Source organism: Primulina eburnea, chromosome 18, assembly GCF_022965805.1.
Source record: "Primulina eburnea isolate SZY01 chromosome 18, ASM2296580v1, whole genome shotgun sequence".
Classification (NCBI taxonomy): Eukaryota; Viridiplantae; Streptophyta; class Magnoliopsida; order Lamiales; family Gesneriaceae; genus Primulina; species Primulina eburnea.
The window spans coordinates 4,579,839-4,602,880 of NC_133118.1; the positions used below are offsets into that span (position 1 = coordinate 4,579,839).

Below are 23,042 nucleotides of genomic sequence, written 5' to 3' on the forward strand. Positions count from 1 at the left end.
CACAGCTTTCGAGCCTTTATTGATCATGAGAGAGACTATCTATTGTTTAGATCTTGAGTTCTTATTTTGAAAAAAAAAATATATATTTCCTGAAAAAAAAAAAGAAAAAAAAAAGAAAAATACAAAAAGAAAGATGTTGAAGATCTATGTAATTTTTAAGTTATATGCTGCGACCCATTTTTCTCTCATAAGAATAAAAAAATAAAAAAAAAATAAAAAAAAAGAAAGAGAGAAATACATTGTACAAATTAAATAAATATGTGGTCAAAAAGCATAAACTTAGTCTGATTCCATGATGTAAAAAAAAAAAAAAAAAAAATCAGGAAAAAAAAATATAATAAGAACAACTGGATTTTAAATCAATTGATTTTCTATCTTTTGATTAGTTTGGCTCGTTTGTCTGTCTGCATTCTGTAAACCATTTTTCTGAGCATTTATCTGTATTCCAACTCCATGAGAGAAATCGTTGCCATAAATTGAAACATTTATTAACCTGTGAGGATATGGAGTTGAGACTCTTACTAGGAATTTCTGAAGGCCGTGTACATTTAACTACCTAAAATAAGCTTTGAATTAATCATCTCAAATTATTTCATAAATTATAATTATGATGATCTTGATATAACTTTGACAGTTTTCAAATTTTATTTAAACACTTAGATAGTTCTGATTACATTTCTATTTAAATTAATCAATATGTTTTGTATTGCTATTAACGCTTAAATTGCTAGGGACTAGCAATAAGCTGGTTGGGAGGTGTGATAAACATAAAAATTGTACATTAATTAAATGTTTTATAATATAAATATATAGTTTTTGTTTTATTAAATTTTTAAATATTATATGTTTTATAATAAATTGTATAAAATATAAGTTGTTGTGTAATTATAAGTTTTTACTATTTTTACAGGTTCGATAAAACAAGAATAACCTTGGCGTTGCAAATGGGATTAAGATGATTCTTGGACCTGTAGAAAGTTGATGTTAATATCTACAATATTGGTGGCAAGCATGAGATAAAAATCCTCTCACAATTGGGATCAAATTAAGCAACAATTAAAGTTACCGAAGGAGTGGCAGTTTTACCATGCTCTAGTATTTTGACCATATCTCTCAAACTACTTGGTCAAATATTCTGAAAAAAATACCACAACTAGACAACTCAATTATCCACATGTTTCATTTTATGTGAAGAAGAAAATTCGGAGAAGATGCTTGTCAAAAGTGATGTGCAATATAATATTAATTTCTTGGAACACCAATGAAGACTTATGTGTAAAAAATAATATTTTATTTGTGGTTGTCTCCCCAAATTTGGCTATAAATAGGGGTGCATTGTAATGTATTGAGATATCCCTCATTCTATGAACAAATCTTTGAGTTCATAATATTTCTCTCTATATTTTTCTTTTATTTCTTCATTTAAATATAATTAGCATGTTAATTTCATATTCAAAGTTTTACACTTTGAATAATGAATAGCTAACTTCCTAAAGTTGAGATGATAAGGTGAAGCTCTTGGCATGATAATAAGGTTATTATAAGGTAAGAATCTATGTTTTATATTATTTAATCATTATTTATTGTTTATGTTATATTTATTTCTTTAAGCATTTTTATACCCTACTTATAAGTGGGAGTTTTGATTTATTGTTGCTATATGTTACACTAAATTCTTGGAACCATTTAAATGTTAGTTTGGTATTACCAACCATTTAAAATGGATGCCTTGAGTTATTATATATAAATATATTATAATATTAAATTCTTGGAACCATTTAAATGTTAGTTTGGTTTTACCAACCATTTAACTTGGATTTCTTGATTTATTATATATGAATACATTATAGTATTAATTTATTGGTACCATTTAAATGTTTGTTTGGTTTTACCAACCATTTAAAGTGGGAACCTTGATTTAGTGTTTACAAATATATATAGCACAATAAATACTTGACCACATTTATAAGTTTTGGTATATATTATGTACTTATAAGATTATAATTTATAACATAATATAAATATGATTATTTAATATATTGGAACCATTTTATTAAGTGGATTTCAATATTGTTCGTTAATGTTAACTTTATTAAAATACCAAGAGTGGATCCTTTAATCTCAACTACTTAAATTTAAATTTGAACAATTAAAATTTACCCATTAAAGATTCAATTAAAATTAAAAAGAAACAAAAACAAAAACAAAAAGACATTGTAGTGGACTTGTAATTACCTTAGCTTCCCTGTGGATACGATATTCGGACTCACCGAATTATACTACTTGTGGACAACCTGCTCTTGGGAGTGCAACAATCAAAGTCGCAACATAAATAACATCTATATGAAAGGCCAAATGTTGCCTTAATTATAGTAGATGAAGCACCAAGAGTTGGGGAGATGAAGCACCAACAGTCAGGTCATGCGAAAAGTCTCAAGGGCATGTGAAAGGTCTCAACTGGAAAAAAAATAACAAAAGATGGCATAGACTGCTAGGCGATTTTTGCCTTGATCAGTCAGACATTCGACACACCCAAGTCGCGCTTGTACGCTTGCACACAAGTCAAACCTTTTTCCACTGCAAATCGGGCCCATGATTTGCACCCCTGCGCCGACGTGCACGAGAGAGAACCTCTTGACTAATCATTGTTACACCTCAATAAAGTTTAACACAATATAAACTTATCTATACCACTTCATTTTTCCAATGTGGGACAAACCACATTTCCAAATTTTCATTCACTCACATGGAAAGCCTATAAGCCTAAAAGCTCATACCTTTAATCCAAGAAATTGTACAACACTTCCAGTAAAAAAAAAACGTTACTTCGGTTAATAGCATTTTCGAACTCGTGTTTTTAAAAATTGTGCTTAAAACCCACCGATATAGGGGTAAATATGATTGAATTTTTATAAGGGGATTTTATCAAAAACTCCCTATTTCCATTCTCAACCTCCTCTTTACTCCCTACCCCATTAAAACTTTGTTTCAACTCCCCATATCCCTCAAATTTCCAAATTTGCCCTTATATCTTTATTTTAAATAATTGATTTCTTTTTTGTAGTAAAAGGCCCATCATGCTTCCGTAAAATAAATTGAATCTTTTACCTTTTTGACTAGAGTACCACCGGGTTATATCCACCGTTTTTTACGAACTGCTCCTCACAGTCCAACCACACGATCGCAACCGATGGTTACTAAGCAGATTCCTTCAGCAATACTTAGCACAGCTCTAATTCGTTTCCTACCTTAGAGCGTACAGCAAAAGATCAAATTTTGAAAATAATACATGATAGGGGCTAAGAGCAAAGATCTTTTTTATTCAAACACAAACATTTATTTATTACATAGTAACCTCCTGTAGAGGAGGAGAAACTTGTTTAGCTACTTATCGTAGCTGAACTCTTAACACACATAAAACTTGAAAGAAAATATTACAACCTTGTATGAAAGAAATGGAGAAAATATTTGATGATCTTCACTTCCTTCTTCCTGCCTTATTTATAGAAGGCTCCTTCGGATTTGAACTTCGGATTTCAAATCTTCATAAGCCTTTACAGCTTGCATTGGGGACCATTTGGTGGTTGAGGGGTCCCTGTCTAGATTATTAATCTTGACATCAACTTCTCATCCTCTTTTATCTCTTTTAGATACCACTGACGATGAGTTTCTGGGATATCGGCAGTAATCTCATCTTTTTTATACTCTTTGAAATGATTTACTAACCATTTAAGAGCTTCTGCCTCTTTCCTCTTGTATGTTATCCTTCTATTCAAAACTTTTAAATATACTCGATACATTTTTAAGTTTTGATTTTGGTGTGTTTAACTGGTTTCCTTTCTGTCCTTATTTATGGATGAATTTTCGGGACCAGTTAATTTACTTTTATTCATTGGATTCCTTTTAGATTGGTATCCAATGCTTGCTGAGTCATCCACCATTTGTTATTAGTGGTTTCTTTGTCCTTTTCCACTAATTAGTGGTTGTCTTGTTTCTACCACTCACATGGTAGTGGTCCTGCTTTTGTAATGGAGGGTCACATGTCCCTTTTAATTCTGTCGAGGAATCTTTGGCTTTCGGCTTCCTCGAGGAAATCGTGACTGTGGTCCATCCCCACTTGTACTGGTATCGGTAAAGTGTTTCCGATCAGATCTCGGCTTGAATCCTTTACCAAATTCCGGTTCCTTCTGGTTTTGGCATTCTGGACAGATGTTTTCAGACCATCTTCCTACATGTGCCATATTACAGAATTTCCGACGAGTTTCTTTACTTGCCGGCAGCTTGCTATTCCACAAAAGATTTCTTTTCTTTTCAAATAGATCTTCTGCAAAACTTGTTGTTTTTCCTGTCATGGTATTTAACAGGAATGATCCGTTCACTGAATGATTGTAGAATTTGAACGGAAACTTGACTTTGTCCATCTCAGTGAGACAGACCCAAATACCCCAAGCTCTTCTGGTAGAAATGTCATCTTCAGTAATTGAAGACACTAGGGGTGTTTCTTCTGTCGGAGGGTCCTTGATAAATTTCTGGATATTTGAATCTGGCCTCCTTAGCTTGATGAAATGAAAGGCTTCGTGAGAACCTTTCCCTGCTGGTTCTGGTGCTGCACTAAAGAAGTATAGCTCCAAAACATCTCCTCTGGACAAATAATCATTGTTTGCCCAAGTCTCGTGAACAGCTTCCTGGATCCACTTTGGTAAACCTGAGATTTCCGGAAAGCTGGGTGATGTAGTATAAACTGAGGCAAGAGCCCCAAATTCATACCAAGCTTTAACCTCCTTGGGATATGAATTAGGTCTCATCCATACCTTTGGATATTTTCCTGAAACATCAACCCTATTTGTAGCTGGGTTAATGCCAATACGTGTTTTTAATTTCTCCCAATTCTGCTGATAAATCTGAAATGGAGAAATTACACCTTCATTAGTACCAACCTTAGCTTTGCCTTTGTCAATACGAGGCCTAAGGTTGATCTCTCCCTCTTCAATCCCCGAGGTGAAGGGTTGACTTGAGGACTCAAGATAAAGATCAGGAGTCTCAATTTTTGTTTCAGCCGACTCATCTCGTGATGATCCCGACTTAACACTTGTGCAAGGGGTATTTGAATCCCCCGCTACAGGTATAGAGTCCTGTACTCGAAAACTCTCCATTTGAGAAACCAGTGGTCTCTCAATGCCCTGGAGGATAGGCCTTTGTGTTACAGACCATAATTGAGTATATGCCTGTAAACATCCTGTAATTCGATCAGAGACAATTCTCTTATCAGCTTGTTGTAGCCTTCCCGCAACTTCTGCGTTAACAGCTAACTTGTTGAACTCGGTTTGAAGCATTTCAAGGTGTTCCCTCAAATGCCTCTGCATCTTGATAATAGCATCAATGTCAATGCTGTCCATCTCTTGTTAAAAAATCTGCAAGAATATTTTCATGAGATTTTATTATCATAATATCAAAAATATAATTTTGACATAAAGCTTGTCATCGTAATAATCTAGCCTTCTCCGGTTTAGACTCAATTATATTCCTCAAAAAGGCTTTAACTTGAGTGTTATCAACTTTCAAAGTGAATTTCTTTGCAAGTAAAAATAATGGCCATTTTTCAAAAGCCCTCTTTACTGCATAAAATTCCTTTTCGTTGATATGCCATCTTATGGCTTCTGCATCTGAGAATAACCCACTACAATATCTGCATGGTTGTTCTCCATCTGGTGTGAGCTTTGTTAATACTGCAGCCCACCAATGATCACTGGCATCGGTATATAATACCAGATCATCCTCGTCTTGAGGAATAGCCATCTTTGGAAGATTTTTGCAAACCTTCTTTAAATGGATAAGTCCTTTTGTGTGTTCGTCTGTCCATATAAATCTAGCATCCTTTTTTAATAATGGACTGAACACCTTCCTGTGTTTTGCTAGGTTTTTAATAAACATCCCAGCAAAATTAACAACCCCTAAAAAACTTTGAAGTTGCTTCTTGTCTTTGAGATTTTCTGGAAAATTCTGCACTTTTTCTACTATGTGCTCTTGCAGAATTATTCCTGACTCATCGATTTCAATTCCGAGGAATTCAATCTTTCTTGTAGCAATGACTGCTTTCTTTTCAGATAAAACCAGTCCTTCTTTCTTGCAAACATTAGAGAAAATCTCCAAATGTTTAACATGTTCATTCATATCTTTGGATGCTATTAAAACATCGTCGATGTAAACAAACATAAACTTGAAATAATCTTTGAAAAGATTATCCATCTTTCTTTGAAATATTTGGGGTGAGTTAGCCAATCCCATTGGTAATACTTCCCAAATATAATGTCCTTGAGGTGTGGAGAAAGCTGTGAATTTCTTGCTTTCTTCCTGCATCCGAATCTGATAGAATCCCGACTTGCAATCAAATTTAGAGAATATCTTGGCATTGCGAATGCAACTAATCAAGTGTTCTCTACTAGGTATAAAATACCCATCAAACTCCAGAATCTTATTAATTTCTTGATAATTAATAACCAATCTGGGTTTTCCTCGTTTAATTTCACCATGGTTTCTTACCAGAAAACCTGGGCTGCTATATGGTGACATACCTGCTTTGATTAATCCAAGGTCCAAATGTTCCTTGATTACAATCTGCATATCCCTCTGATCAATGATGTTCATTGGGATGGGTTTACAACGGACAAATTCATACTCTTTGCCTTTCTTGATCTTAAGGCAAGCCCTGAGTTGATTTCTGTCCCACCATGCCAAGGGATCTTCGTTATAATTTTCTTTGATCCTCTTCTTAACATCTTCCAGTGATACTTTAGATTCAAACTCTACTTCATTTGTGTGTAGAGTTATCTTAAGGCATTCTATATCTTCTGGTTGGAGTTCCTTATCTGCTCTTAACTGGAGCATTGTTTCTCCAAACCGTCTTGAATCCTTCATTTTTGGGTTCAGAAGTTTTCCTGAATCACCACGCTTGCTGCGAAACTGGATTGGCAATTTTCTGTAAAATGCCTCCCGAAGTCTCTGGACTATGATTTTGTGAGCACATGGTGTTGTGAACACTAATCTTCTAGTCTCATTTTCTTGTGTATAGGACTTGAACATTTGTAGGAAATTATTTCCTAACAATATGTCAGCTCCTGTATCATGAAAATAAATTGGTGGTGTCTTTACCTTGTACCAAGGTGTTTGTCCAGCACCGCCAATCATGATTTCAGTCATCTTAATCCCTTTACATAAGATTAAGATTCTTCTGGAAAAATCTCTTCCAGCAATCTTGGGTAATTCTTCTTCCAAATTATTTGGAAAAACTCCTCGTTTTGCTGTACATATTCCAGCACCTGAATCAATATATGCAGCAAAGTATTCTGCCTTATATTGTTCATACAACATTCCTACTGGAATGTATATGGAGAATGGACTTGTGGTCATTGGATTTTCCACATTTTATCTTCTGCCATAAACTCCATTCCATACTCTAGACGTTTCCAAGGTTTATGTTCCTCGAGAAACTCTAGCCCAAGAATCAGTCGTTCTGATTCTTTTCCTGGAATTCCTTGAATATGAACCTCCAATTCTCCGATATTAATCAGTCCTTGGTAAGTTCCTATCATCGGTTGTTCCAAATAGTATATTGAATTACAAGGAAATTGATTCCTTTGTTTTGTAATGTCAAATACTATTTCTACTTCCTTCCAACCTTCTGGGCATCTGAGCTTTCCTATTGTAGAAAAACTTTTCAACTCCTGTTGAGTTTCTATGACAGGCTTTTTATCTCATCTGTAACTTGTAATTCTATCTCCTTGAAAAGATAGTCTTCTTGGTTCCAGTCTAAGACTTTGATTTCTCTGTAGAATCGGTTTGTCTTGGATCTGGATATCTGTTTCCTGTATTAAAGGAAACTCAATTCTTTCTGGATAAATTGCCTGCGTAACTTTTCCAAATATCTCAGGGATTTCAATAAACTCGTTTCTAATAAACAGTTCAGAATGATGTGTATTAGATAGAGCATATGAAATCTGATAGGTAATAGAATATGGTCTATTGCCTTCTTTCATCAACCTTTTTTCCTTGAAGTTCTGATGTAATGTCAAGGCTCGGCTGAAATCTCGATCTGCCAGGTTGTAGGCTATCCTTGGATAGATTACTCCTACAATTTTTCCCGCACAGAGGTTTCCTGAGATTGTTCCCAGTACTGAATCTTGTAGATTCCCCATTCTTTTATCGCATATGGCGATATCAATTGGTGAATCTATCCCTTCTTTGAAAGTAGCCTTTATCATAATCTGGATTGCTCCTATATGAATCCAGGACATAGTCCTTGCTACTTCTATCTTGAGTTTTTGTAATTCCTCCTTTATTTCTTCGGAAGGAATTAACTGCATCTCCATTCTATTTCCTGTAAGTTCCATTGGGATTGCCATTTCCCTTCTAGAAACTTTATAGATTAGATGATGCTTTATGCTTCTTAGGCCAAGACTTCCTAAGAACTTTTCTACCTGTCCTGCAGAGAAACCTTGGTATCTCTGTAGACTTGGATTTTCTCTCATGATTCTTTGAACCATGTTATGAGATATTGTTGTCTGGCTAAAAAACCCAGACAAATCTTCATGTGTTTCGTGTCGAAACACCTCGTCTTCAGTCAGATTCCGATTCTGTTCCATCAGATTCTTCCTGACTTAAGACTTCCTCTTCTTCATATATACTCTCATCTGAGGCAATGTCCTCAAATCGGTATACTTGAATGAGATCTTGGCAATAAACTGCATCTTCTATATCCGGAGTAGGATCGAAGCATTTAATACCTCTTTTCTCATTTTCTGGACAGTTGGTTGAGATATGACCTCTTGCTCCACATGTCCAGCAATTACAATCTTTGAAACTTTCACTAGCTCGCGTATGAGCTCTTCTGAAAGTTTTCTTTGTAGGTGTTCTTCCTGTGCTTCGAGATGAACTTGATGCCTGGGATGATATCCTACTTCTCGATGGTCCGCTTCTTTGTCCAGATTTATAAGATCTGGCTTTCTGTCTAGAACATACGGTTCTTGGTTTCCAAGAACTTCTTCCACTTCGTGCATAAGGATGAGTCCTAAAACTTTTCCTTTTATGCTTCTGTGGTTTACTTCCAATAATTGTTGGAAGATCATTTTCCTTACAACACAAAGGAGTTCTTTTGTTGATACCCCTTAGTCGTTTGTAATTCTTTTGTAATGCTGCCATGTGACACCATTCTGCTAATTTCCCTTTAAGGAAAGAGGCTCTTCTTGCCAATGTATCTGGATTACCAGGTACGTATTCCCTTATGAGCATTTCTCTCCAAGGGCTTGGCATTTTTGCAAAGAAAAGCTGCATAGCTATATCTTCTTCGACTCCTGAATTCCATCTATATTTGGTGAATAACATAATGTATTCATCTACCAAACATATATCATGTAATTCAAGACTATACAGAGCTTGAGTATATTTTTTCTTCTTCTCTGTATCTTGACTGTTGAAATAGTCTACCCCTATAAAGTGTGCTTTGAATAGGGTAGCCATCTTTCCCGCGATCTCACTAAGAGATTCTCCAACTAGAACTGACTCTTTCATTTCTGCTGAAGTCATGTCCCAAGCAATTTTTACTGATCCCATAAGACTCATTTCCAAAAGTTTAATGAATCCTTCTTTGTTGAGATCAAGTGTTCCTGCTGCAATTCTCATAGCAGATGTCCAATCGTCTATGAGATCTTCTCTGTTTTTGAAGTCCAATACATCAAGGTTAAGCATAACCCCGTAAGGATGTATAGGGTCTAAAACAGTTTTCCCATAGGGTGTTTGGTGCAAAGGAATTTGAGTTCTCCTTGCCCTTGTTCCCGCTGGGTATGATCCTCCACCGGTATGGAAATCAGTCTGAGATTCTCTCATATTTACATTATGAGATCCCATACTTTCCCTTGGTGGTTCCTGAGAAGATGACCAGGTTATTGCAGGTGGTGTTTCACCTACTGCTGTATTCATCTTTAGATCTACTACTTTGAGATTTGCGAAAGATTCCGCAAGCTCTTGTAGATCCTCCAAACCAATCCTTTCTAAAGTTGTCATCAGATCAATTTCTTTTCTGAGACAGACTTGATTAGATTGATCATCTTTTCTTCTTCAGTTAAAGGTTTTGACACCACTCTGGCCTTCCCTTGTTGATGTAACAAAGGTTCGGTACCAAAGGATGGTGGTAACCAGCCTCCTGAAGTTCTTCTACTAGAACTTGGTTGTTGTTCTAGTTTCTGTATTCTTGTTTGGATATCCTTTAAGATCTCAAGAATTTCTTCTTGTTTCTCTAGGACCTTTTCAATCCTTTGAGGTACATAATATAGCATATTGCCATAATTTTGTACCGTTTTCTGTATTTCTCTAAGATCCAGAGAGAGCTTAGAGGAGTCTGGTACTATCTCCAGAAATTTATTATTCTGAATCATAAATTTTTACCTGAGGGTGCTGTTGCTTCCCTTCGTAGATCTTCTGTCTATACAGATCCATTGTTCTCTGAAGAATTTCTTCTGAGTAGATTTTGAAGTATGTTTTTACGGTTCTTTAAACCTTGTAAACGCATACCTTTCGTTCTGAGTTCAGTGAAGCATGTACTTCGCTGTAATTCTTGTTCTAATTGAATTATTTCTAGGGAAATAAGTTCAATTTCGAACTGGATGGTAGTCCCTGGCATATTTAACAGATCATTGAAGATCTGGTCTTTTCGGCCTGTAAGAGTCTACCTTTTGTGTATGCAAGGTTTTGCAAACACTGCTGTCTTTTATCAGGAGATAAGTTTCATTTGTTCTCCTGTTTCTGATATCTAACAATAGTTAGATAAACTTGTGTATATTCCAAAATATTGGAATAGTTCTTGTAAATTATTCTCCTCGAACTAAAGTTCGGATTCATAATTTTTTCGAAATTCTCCTTCTCATACATTTAATTACTAGTAATAATAAAATTTTCGTGTTTGAAATAAATTAACCATGCTCTGATACCATTTTTGAGTCAGTGCCCCAACTCAGAGCTCCACCTTTTGCATCAGGAGATGAGGGATCCAAGGATCAATCACAGGGTGACACCCCAAAAGGTACCTATCAGTTTGCTAACCTCATCTCTGTATCAGAGCAAGGTTATCCCCTACGGAGAGTCGTGCTTCGTGTCAGATCACACGATAGAGGCTCGGGGCTTTTTATAAGCTCTGATACCATTTTTGAAGCGCGGAAGATCAATTAAAAGAAAATAGAGAATGAGGGTAGTTTTGTCAATTTTATAGGTTTAGGGAGTTAAAAGAGAGTTTTTGATGGCTAGGGAGTTAGGAACAAGTTAAGTTTGGGTTTAGGGATTTAGGAGCAATTTCCCCTTTTTATAATACATGAATGAACTGCGTTTGATTTTTTAAAATGAAATATATATTAGTTTTTAATATTTTTTAGAAATTTTATGGTTTATGAACTTTTCACAGGAAGTTTTCATGCAATTAGCCCGATCTTTTCCGACGATATCCACATTTCGGATAGACGAAATCATCTTAGGATGAACATAAAAATTCTTGTGAGAACATCTAATCGATTAATGTTATGAGATAAATATCCAATCTGATCTAATTTTGGAAAAATTATAATTTTTATTAAATGATAATGTTTTATCAAATACATTCTTATAGGGGTGTCAAAATTAGACACGACCCACCAACACGACACAGTTCAACCTGAAAAAAAATCAGGTTTGAGTTTGGTGTTTTCGGGTAAGATCGGGTTGGACCCGATAGCTGACCCGAAAAAATGATCGGGTTGGAGGTTGACCAGAGTTGACCCGAATTTTTTTTTTTAAAAAATAATATAATTAATAAATATTGTCTACATTTTTATATACTTTATGTCTGGAAAAATATTTATTGCATATTTATATCATAAATTTTCATAATTTAATATTTATTTTGAATATTTTTTTATTTTTAAACAATTTTTTATTTGATTTAGTAAATATACTTTATTTTTCTATAATTAAACTTTCAAATTTAAATCATATATATGATGTAGATTTTGTTATTATGTATTTAAATTAAAATATTATTTTTTAAAAAAAATTCAAAAAAATTCCAAATCAGGTTAGTCGGGTTGATTAGAGTTTGGGTTCGGGTTGGTAGTTGTGGGGACCCGGATGCTAATCATTTCTTTAATCGTTTTTAATATCAAATGCAACAATTAAGTAATGAGGGACATAAAAAAAATTTAAAATACACAGCGGAATCGTAATGTAAATTAATCCAATTTACATATTAAGGTTAAAGTACCCATCTAGTACTTAATACCTTCCTATTAAAACTAGATTTCAATTACTATCGATCAAGTAATGAATCCTAGTCCATTCTGATCCCGGATCTCCACGCTATCTAATCCAGCCTCGTTCTCTTCTTGACTCATATCATGTCCCACCTGTTGTCATGCACACATACAAACAAGACAACAGCCGGATAACTCCGGTGAGAATTATATTCTCAGTATAAATCATGTATACATGCAATCATATAAACAATATAAAAGCATATAACCAACAAATCCAACATGTATCAACATCAGAACATGAATATATACCATACTCGATCATGTTCTAAACATGTACTCTAATCAGGAACATAATCAATATCAAGAATAACTCCTATTCTAAACATGTACCAATATCAGGAACAACAAGGAACATGAACCATTTTCAGGAACATAATCAACATCAATAAATATAAATCAATATAATTGTCACTCAAACTCGTGACTCCACGTTTTAAACTAGACTCAGTCCTAGCCTAGAGATCCCGGTTTCCAAATGTGGTGATCCTATATCGAATTCCGTAATAGAAGGAACCGTGAGTCTATTTACTCGATATAACCAAATATGGTGTCCCTATATCGAATTACGATATAACCAATTATGGTGTTCCTATATCGAATTACGATATAACCAAATATGGTGTTCCTATATCGAACTCCGTAATAGAAGAAATTCCGATTCTATTTACTCGATATAACCAAACATCCGGTGTCCTGACCTAACCGTCATGGACTGTAGCTCTATCGCCAATATCCTATCTTGAGACATCGTGCAATGTGCCGTGGCGATCCCACCACTATCAGGCACTTCTGTCACAAGATTATTCATCTCATACCTGTTTTCTATAATTCAAGAGAACAAGTACATCAATCAACTCAATGCAAATATCAATCCAATAAAGTGAAGTATGTGATTTAGGGAAACTCGAGTCAAACCTCACTCGAGTTGTGCAATCCCAACTCAACATTAATTTATACCTTTATCTTCTCGCTCGGAAGAAGAAGAAAAATTCCCGACTCTATCTCGGTCCATTCTCAATCTGGTAATAACAATGCCGAACAGATATAATATCAATATACAACTCAATTCAATACCTGTTCTGATCAATATTCAAATCAAAATATACTCTGATCAATATCGAATCAATATGCAATCTAAATCAATACCGAATCTGATCAATATTAATCCCCTGATGTTTCGACGGTATAATAATACAATCTCGATAACCCCGTCAATCCGAACATCACAGATATAATACCAGACTTTGTAAGCAGTATCAGTGTAACTCATAATCTCAATGATAATACAATTATGATATCGAATCTCAATCAAATCGACTCCGAAAATCATAACAATTACATAATCAGTCTGTTTCTCAATCTGACTTCGATTCTATGATGTCTAACATGACAAAAACTTCATATATGAATCCTATTCAATTCTGACAATAGTCTAATTTCAAAACATGTCAAAACGTAGCAAAACTTACGTCCAGTTGTAGCCTACGTCGATAGTAACACGATACCTTACTCGGATTCAAAATCGACCGGACGGATCACTCGTAAATCTCAAATCTCCCGTGAAGCTTCCTCGGCCCTCTCTCTTTCTTTCTAGAATTGAATGCCCTTCAGTTACATATGAATCTATAAATATATATATATATATATATATATATATATATATATATATATATATATATATATATATATATATATATCTCGTGCATTCCAAGAGAACAAGTGGCGATTTCTCAAAATGCATGCCGCGCGCATATGCGCGCACAAAGCCGCGCATATGCGCCGGAGGTTCGGCCCGGCACCTTCCTCTTTTCTCTTCTCGCGCATGTGCGCGCCTCCAGCCGCGCATGTACGCGCAAGTTTCTGGACACTCCGCGCAGGTGCGCGCATGGACGCCGCACATGTGCGCGCAAGTTTCTGGACCCTCCGCGCAGGTGCGCGCATCGACGCCGCACATGTGCGCGGGGACCCTTCTTGCACCTCTTTTAATATTTCCTTGCGGCTTTCCAGGTCTACTCCGTTCCGTCTATAATCACTTCAATCAATCCGGAAATCATCCCAGATTCATCTCAGATTACAGTAATTATACTCAAATCATTTCAGTTTACGATAATCAAATTCTCGGGCCTTACAGTAGTTTTCATGTTGGACAATTTTTAAATAATACTATTGCTCAACCCGGCCAACCCGAATTGACACCCTTTCATTCTTAGTATTTGAGGGTCAACTCAATGGAACAAAATATCAAACTTTCATAAAACATACAACCAACGAAATCATGTTAAGATGAACACAAAAACTCTTGTGAAAACATATAATCGATTAATTTTATGAGATAAATATCCAATCTGATCTAATTGAAAAATTATAATTTTTTAGTAAATGATAATGTTTTATCAAATACAATTTTATAAAGGAGTCAAAATTAGACACGACCCACCAACCTGACACGGTTCAACTCGAAAAAAATTAGGTTTGGATTTGGGGTTTTCGTGTCAGATCGGGTTGGACCCGATAGCCGACCCAAAAAAAATGATCAGGTTGAGGGTTGACCCGAGTTGACTAGAAAATTTACTTTTTTTTAAAAATAATATAATTAATAAATATTGTCTATATTTTTATATATTATATATTTGAAAAAATATTTATTCTATATTTATATCATAAATTTTCATAATTTAATATTTATTTTGAATATTTTTTATTTTTTAAACAATTGTTTATTTGATTTAGTAAATATACTTTATTTTTCTATAATTAAATTTTCAAATTTAAATCATATATATATATATATATATGATGTAGTTTTGTTATTATGTGTTTAAATTAAAATATTATTTTTTTTAAAAAAAATTCAAAATCGGATTAGCCAGGTTGATCCGATTTTGGGTTCGAATTGATAATTTTCAAGTTGACTCGAATTAAAATTAGATAAATTTTTAAATAATACTATTGCTCGTCGTTCTTCCATTTTCACATGGTATTATTTGAGGGTCAAGTCAATGGAACAAAATATCACTCTTTCATAAAACTTACAACAATGAAATCTAGAGAGAGAGAGATTCACAACTCGACCGTCAACTGAATTTCGGAAACTTCATTGGTAACGGCACAGGCCACCAAATTCATATGCGCAATACCGACTTCTAGGGTTCTTCGGAGACGCTCTTTTCGGCTGCTTTTCCGAAGAAACATTGGAAGTGTGCATCGGTATCTTTTTGCGGTTTCTCTCTGCTTGAATGTAAAGATCTCTTTTTTTTGTCAGCATTGTTTATTTCTGGAAGTGATAGATTTTGTGTTCCGTTTCGTGGTAATTGTTCTTAAATGCGAGTTCTGTTGGATAAATTTGATTGTGCTATCGGATTCTTTTCTTCTCGTGGGTTTTTTTTTTGGTTTCAACGGCATATGGGTCAGATTTATCTTTTTATATTTCTTGAATTTATCTGAGTGATTTTGTGTTTTGGAAGTTGGGGTCGAGTAGTTAATAGGGTTTTGTGATTTTTTTTTCAAAATTTGTAAGTTCTGATGCTAGTCTTTTCGGTTTTGAATTTCTTGGTTTACCAGTACACGTGTCAGACCCTTTCGATTATGTGGATTTGTCCAAGTTATTTGGTCTGTGGGAGGTTGACAAGAAACTTTTATGAATCCTTTAAATATTTCAGTGCGTTACTGAAATTTATTGGGAATATATATTTATGATGTAGTCTTCTTTTGTTTGTTTCGAATGTTCTTGGTCTGACTTTACATAGGAGTTACAGTAAATTTTTTACGAGTTCCTTGTTTGAAAACCGTGTTGGACTATGTTTCAATCCGTTTTGATTCAAAAATAAAGAAACTTTTTGGTTTAAATCAGAGCATGGAAGGCTAACTTCGGTATGAGATGTCACTACTTGCTTGACTAAGGTTCATATACCGACATAGAAATTGTTATTTTTGTGTTTGTGTTATATTTTGTTTTGTTATTTCTTGTTTGTGTTATACTTTTACTTTGCATATTCTTTTTGGAGTTGGGATTTGATGAGTTTGAGTTTTGCCCTTTACTTTCTAACATGATCGGAACTGTGGAAGAAGGTGATGTGCACAATCACTTTTTGACCCACACACTTTGAATATGCACATGCAATAGTTCATAAAATGCCAGACAAATTGTACCACTATTTTTTACGTTATTTTTATATGCAATGGTCTACTTCTCGTTGATAATTTTTTGTATTTATGTTGCAGACTCACAAATCGACGGGTTCGTACTTTTGCTGTTGATGATCCATTTGGATTGTCCGGAGCTATTCTGCAGTCAAATATATTAGTTCTTTTCTCCTGCTGGAAAGAAAACAACAAAAGATGGCACCCCAGCTGCCAAGGATATTATTTAATGATAAAAGTTTTCAAGTTGCAGCCGGCATGAACTCACATGAAGCGTCTCAAACTTACAAACCCAAATGGCACTTCACAAGGGAAGAAATAGAGGAACATTCTCCATCGAGGAAAGATGGCATTAGTCACGAGCAGGAATCTCATTTGCGGCAGATGTGCTGTTCATATTTACAAAACCTTGGCATTGAGCTTAAAGTGTAAGCTTCTGCAGAACGCGGCTTATACTATCTATTTGTTGTCTCCTTGGATTGGTACATATGCCTATAGAGGATCCATGCATCTGTTTTGGTGTCCCTCTTAGCATGTTCCCAAGCAGTCTATTGTCAACTATAGAAAACGAAAAGGTAACTTCTGATGATGAACAAAGAGAGGAAAATTTATGCAAAACCATGCTTGATTTCACTGAAAGTTTAAACTGAGATGCTTTATACGTTTTATAATTAGTTGTTTTTTGTCTTAGCAGTTCACACAACTCCATTTTCCAATAACTATAGCTTTGGTGAAAATTAATGGACGTCTGCTGATGTCTCTTCCTTGCTAAAATTTTCAGTTGGACTTACGTACTAAAATCCACGTCTTTGCCACGTAGTATCCAATCAAGGACTTGAGTACTGTACTCCTGGCCTTCATTTACTAATATTAAACCACCAAGTTAGTTATTTGATAAAAAACATGATGAAATTGTTACTATATAAAACTAATGTTAACCAAGTTGCGACAGTCAAAGCTTTTGGGAATAGGGTAAGTAAAAATGCAAGGTCCTTAAACCTGATTTTCAGCAGTTCTTGTAGTTTGTTTTTCGAGTAATTCCAGTTGTCCATACGTGCTTTTGATGGTGAACGTTTTTTCCCTTATTTTTAGGCCACAGGTGACAATAGCTACAGCAACGATTCTGTGTCATCGGTTTTATATGCACCAGTCTCATGCGAAAAATCACTGGCAGGTAGAAGTATCAATCCCTCCGAGCTCTGACGTCCATAAAATATTGCTTCCAAATTGATGAAATTAGGCAACACAAGCATATGCTTTTATATTAGCTCTCAATCGGCATTTATTTTAATCAATGAGATGTAGGTACTCTGGGTACTCTGTTGTAATGACCAGTAGATTACAAAATTCTAGAAGTCCACCTTTGAGATATTTGGATTTGTTGGATATAAATGCGTAATGATTCAGGAGTTTTCCGGTTTCTTCTTTGTTTCAAGACCAATTCACAATAGATGGTCTACATTGAAAATGATTTTTTATGACAATGATGCGATCTCAAATCCAAGGTCTTTTTTTGCAGGCTGTTGCAAATGCTAGTATGTTTCTGGCCTGCAAAGTTGACGATACACCACGTTGGCTGAGAGATCTCGTAGTTGCGGCTTACAAGTTGATGTATCGCTGGGATCCTTCAGCTCCACAAAGGATTAGACAGAAGGTTTCACACCTTCTATATATTTGTTTCTTTATTTTTAGGTTTTTGTTTTTTTGTTTGAGTTGCGGTTGGAGCCTTGGAGGTGCTTATTCGTCTTTTTTTTTTAATATATGCAGGAGGTTTATGATAAGCAAAAGAATTTGATCTTGATGGGAGAGACACTTATTTTAGCTACTGTTGCTTTTGATCTCAACATTCAACTCCCTTACAAGCCACTAGTAGCTGCACTTAATAGCATGGAAATTTCTCAAAAGGAAGTGGCAAAAGTCGCGTGGAATTTTGTGAACGATTGGTAGATATCTATAAATTATCTTGATCATCAACATATTACATCCACATATAAATTTCATGACTTTTGAGGAACTTCTGTAGGCTCAATGGCAACTTTGGCTATATCGTTTTCATTGTATTTCTGACTAGACTTCCCCGATAAAAAAATTGTAGGCTTCGCACGACTCTCTGCTTGCAGTACAAACCACATTATATTGCAGCAGGTTCGATTTTCCTTGCTGCAAAACTTCAGAAAATAAAACTGCCTTCGTCAAATGGTAAAGCTTGGTGGATGCAATTTGATGTGTCACCTAAACAGTTAGAAGGTTAGTTTGTTTTCTTTCTTTATTGTCGTCATTTTTTCCCTCTGCGAGTCCTGAAAATTTCATCTTTCCATTGTTTTACTACCTATTTACATTTAAAATGTAAGGTTATACTGATTGTTTGTCTCGGTGTTTTCCCATAAATATTCGCAGAGGTGATCCAACAAATGCTTCAGTTGCTGGGGCAGAGCAGGAAACAAGCACGTCCATTAACGCGTGATACAGAAACTAAAATCGAGCTCATCTGTAGAAAAAGAAAATCCGAAAGCAGTGAATCATGCATTTCAAATGAATCGACTGTTCAACGCATGCCTCAGTTGCTGGGGCAGAGTAGGAAACAAGCACGTCCATTCACATCTGATACCGAAACTAAAATTGAACCCATCTGTAGAAAATCCGAAAGCAGTGAATCATGCATTTCAAATGAATCGACTGTTCAAGATTCAAGAAATTCCAGGAAGGCCACAGTACTGTCCACATCTGCAGTGGTCAAAAGCAGTAGGAAACAGCAAGATGTTGATGCTAATGATACTGTAAACAGAAATGAGGATTGCAGAATGAATGATTCTGGCTGTACGAACAGTGTTGTTGAAGATGGCGACGGGGAGGTAATAACCGAAGACTTGTATCAGAAATCGGGTTGCAACATTGTATCAGTTAAAGGAAGTTGTCCAAAGTTTGATGTAGCTGGACTAAGAGAGAGATTGAAGCTGAGAAAATCAAACAAAACGGAGACTGAGAGATCAAGAAACGACGACGACGAGGAGATAAATAGCCAAGCTTGGATCGAAAGGGAGCTCGAGAACGGGATAGAGTCAGTATTTACTTTGTGATAGATTGCTTATGCAGGAGCATCAATGAATCCAAATAACGTTTGGTATGACGAAACAACAAGATTGGCGATACAAAGTTTAATAATATTTTAATTATTTAGATTCAAAATAAAAATAAAGAAAAATAACGATGAATTTAGACTAAATCCATATAATTTTTTTGGTAAAAATTTGTGTGAGACGATCTCATGGGTCGTATTTTGTGACACATATCTTTTATGCGGGTTATCTATGAAAAATATTACTTTTTATGTTAAGAGTATTATTTTTTATTTTGAATATCGGTAGGTGTGATCTGTCTCACAGCTAAAGATTCGCGTGACCGTTTCATAAGAGATCTACTCAATTTATTTTTTTTTAGTATAATTTTACTTATATAGATGAAAATATAAACATGAGATATGATACAATAACTTTGGAATTTTTTTTACCTCATTTAATGTTTGTGAATATTTGAGAAAAATGATTATATTAAGGGAGAATTGGAGAAAAATCCCCATTCAGAAACTCGAACTTGTTTTCAGTCCCTACGTCAGAAATTCTTGACCTGCACTCCCTGACCCATCAAAAGTTTTATTAAGCAGTTCCTGGCCGAAAAAAAATTCGTATTCAGCGACGGTTTAAGAAAACCCGTCGCTATTTAAATATAGCGACGGATATAATAGACCGTCGCTAAGTTATTTTCCGTCGGTACTAGCGACGGTTTAAACCAAAACCGTCGCTATGTTATCCATTTTTTAAAATTTTTCTCTTACACGATTGGATAGATAACTTGAGAATTTGAGCATATATTCTAAGAGGAACTACTAACAAAACAAAAAAAATGCAAAATCATTTCTCTATTTAATGAAGTAAGAGTTGAGAAATCAACTTTTTACCATGATTTTAATCCACCTACCACAAGTCAGTAACATAATAATTTCCAGCACAAAATAGGTTAATTCAAGCGTACAATCACAATAATTTCAGTATATTTCATACACTATTGAGCGCATAAATTGGGAATTTGAGCATATATTCCAAGGAGAACTACTAGCATAAAAAATCAAACTCATATCTCAATTTATTGAGTAAGAGTTGTGAAATCAACTACTTACCATGATTTTAATATACCTAACAAAAGTTCTAATCATAATAATACTCAGCACAAAATAGGTTAATTTCACCACACAAACACAACAATTTTAGTATATATTGTACTCTATTACATACATAAATTGAGAATTTGATTCCGAGGGGGACCACTAGCATAAAAAAGTAAACTCATATATCAATTTATTGAGTAAGAGTTGGGAAACCAACTCCTTACCATGATTTTAATCTACATAACAAATTCAATATCATAATAATATTCAACACAAAATAAGGTAATTTCATCATACAACCAAAACAATTTCAGTATATTTCATATTATATTACGTACACAAATTGGGAATTTGAGCATAAATTTCGAGGGAAACCACTAACATAAAATTGCAAACCCGTGTCTCAATTTAATGAGTAAGAGTTGAGAAACAGCTCATTACCATGAATTTAAGCTATTTAACAAAAGTAAATATCATAATAATATTCAGAACAAAATAAGTTAATTCAAGTATACAACCACAACAATTTCAGTATATTTTGTACTCTATTGGGTACATAAATAGAAAATTTGAGCATATATTACAAGGGGAACCAGTAGCATAAAAAAGCAAACTCATGTCTCGGTCTATTGATTAAGATTTGGGAAGTCAACTCAGTATGATTCGTGATTTCCGTCGCTTAAAATCATGGTAATGAGTTGACTTCCCAAATCTTAATCAATAGACCGAGACATGAGTTTGCTTTTTTATGGTACTGGTTCCCCTTGTAATATATGCTCAAATTTTCTATTTATGTACCCAATAGAGTATGAAATATACTGAAATTGTTGTGGTTGTATACTTGAATCAACTTATTTTGTACTGAATATTATTATGATATTTACTTTTGTTAAATAGCTTAAATTCATGGTAATGAGCTGTTTCTCAACTCTTACTCATTAAATTGAGACACGGGTTTGCAATTTTATGTTAGTGGTTTCCCTCGAAATTTATGCTCAAATTCTCAATTTGTGTACCTAATATAATATGAAATATACTGAAATTGTTTTGGTTGTATGGTGAAATTACCTTATTTTGTGTTGAATATTATTATGATATTGACTTTTGTTATGTAGATTAAAATCATGGTAAGGAGTTGGTTTCTCAACTCTTACTCAATAAATGTATATATGAGTTTACTTTTTTATGCTAGTGGTCCCCCTCGGAATCAAATTCTCAATTTATGTATGTAATAGAGTACGATATATACTAAAAATTGTTGTGTTTGTGTGATGAAATTAACATATTTTGTGCTGAGTATTATTATGATATCAACTTTTGTTAGGTATATTAAAATCATGGTAAGTAGTTGATTTTATAACTCTTACTCAATAAATTGAGATATGAGTTTGATTTTTTATGCTAGTAGTTCTCTTTGGAATATATGCTCAAATTCCCAATTTATGTGCTCAATAGTGTATGAAATATACTGAAATTATTGTGATTGTATGCTTGAAATAACCTATTTTGTGCTGGAAATTATTATGCTACTGACTTGTGTTAATAAATCAACTCTTACTTCATTAAATCGAGACATGAGTTTGCATTTTTTGTTAGTAGTTCCTCTCAGAATATATGCTCAAATTCTCAATTTATGTATACAATAGAGTACGGAATATACTTAACTTGTTGTGGTTGTATACTGAAATTGTTGTGTTAGGTGGACTAAAATCATGGTAAAAAGTTGGTTTCTCAACTCTTACCCATTAAAATTGAGGCATGAATTTGCATTTTTATGCTAGTGGTTTCTCAAAAAATTTATGCTCAAATTCTCAATTCATGTACCCAGTATAATACATAAAAAAATATTGAAATTGTTGTGGTTGTATGGTGGAATTACCCTATTTTGTGCTAAATATTATTACGATATTGACTTTTGTTCGGTAGATTAAAATCATGGTAATGAGTTGACTTCCCAAATCTTAATCAATAGACCGAGACACGAGTTTGCTTTTTTATGCTACTGGTTCTCCTTGTATTATATGCTCAAATTTTCAATTTATGTACCTAATAGAGTACGAAATATTCTGAAATTGTTGTGGTTGTATACTTGAATCAACTTATTTTGTACTGAATATTATTATGATATTTACTTTAAATAGCTTAAATTCAAGGTAATGAGTTGTTTCTCAACTCTTACTCATTAAATTGAGACACGGGTTTGCATTTTTATGTTAGTGGTTTCCCTCGAAATTTATGCTCAAATTCCCAATTTGTGTACCTAATATAATATGAAATATACTGAAATTGTTTTGGTTGTATGATTAAATTACCCTATTTTGTGCTGAATATTATTATGATATTGACTTTTATTATGTAGATTAAAATCATGGTAAGGAGTTGGTTTCCCAACTCTTACTCAATAAATTGAT

General features: G+C 34.2%; 1 protein-coding gene across 6 annotated transcripts; it reads left to right on the top strand.

Annotated features, from left to right (window-relative positions):
- Positions 1 to 15,356: 15,356 nt before the first annotated feature.
- On the top strand, positions 15,357 to 19,692 carry LOC140819761 (cyclin-T1-3-like). 6 transcript variants are annotated; one of them, XM_073179952.1, is made up of 7 exons: positions 15,357 to 15,636; positions 16,551 to 16,897; positions 17,562 to 17,643; positions 17,989 to 18,123; positions 18,237 to 18,412; positions 18,565 to 18,716; positions 18,867 to 19,692. In XM_073179952.1, the coding sequence occupies exons 2-7, from the start codon at positions 16,668 to 16,670 to the stop codon at positions 19,544 to 19,546; spliced, it is 1,455 nt and encodes a 484-aa protein (XP_073036053.1). In that variant the 5' UTR covers positions 15,357 to 15,636; positions 16,551 to 16,667; the 3' UTR covers positions 19,547 to 19,692. The 6 variants fall into 6 exon arrangements, with proteins under 6 accessions (XP_073036053.1, XP_073036052.1, XP_073036055.1 ...); XM_073179951.1 differs by having other exon boundaries at positions 15,357 to 15,567; XM_073179954.1 differs by having other exon boundaries at positions 15,357 to 15,536.
- Positions 19,693 to 23,042: the final 3,350 nt, after the last annotated feature.

Coding starts and splice junctions, on each gene's coding strand:
- LOC140819761 (XM_073179952.1), top strand. CDS start 16,668: ATGGCACCCCAGCTGCCAAGGATATTATTTAATGATAAAAGTTTTCAA. Junction 17,644..17,988: donor ATGCGAAAAATCACTGGCAG/GTAGAAGTATCA, acceptor CTTTTTTTGCAG/GCTGTTGCAAATGCTAGTAT. Junction 18,124..18,236: donor CACAAAGGATTAGACAGAAG/GTTTCACACCTT, acceptor TAATATATGCAG/GAGGTTTATGATAAGCAAAA.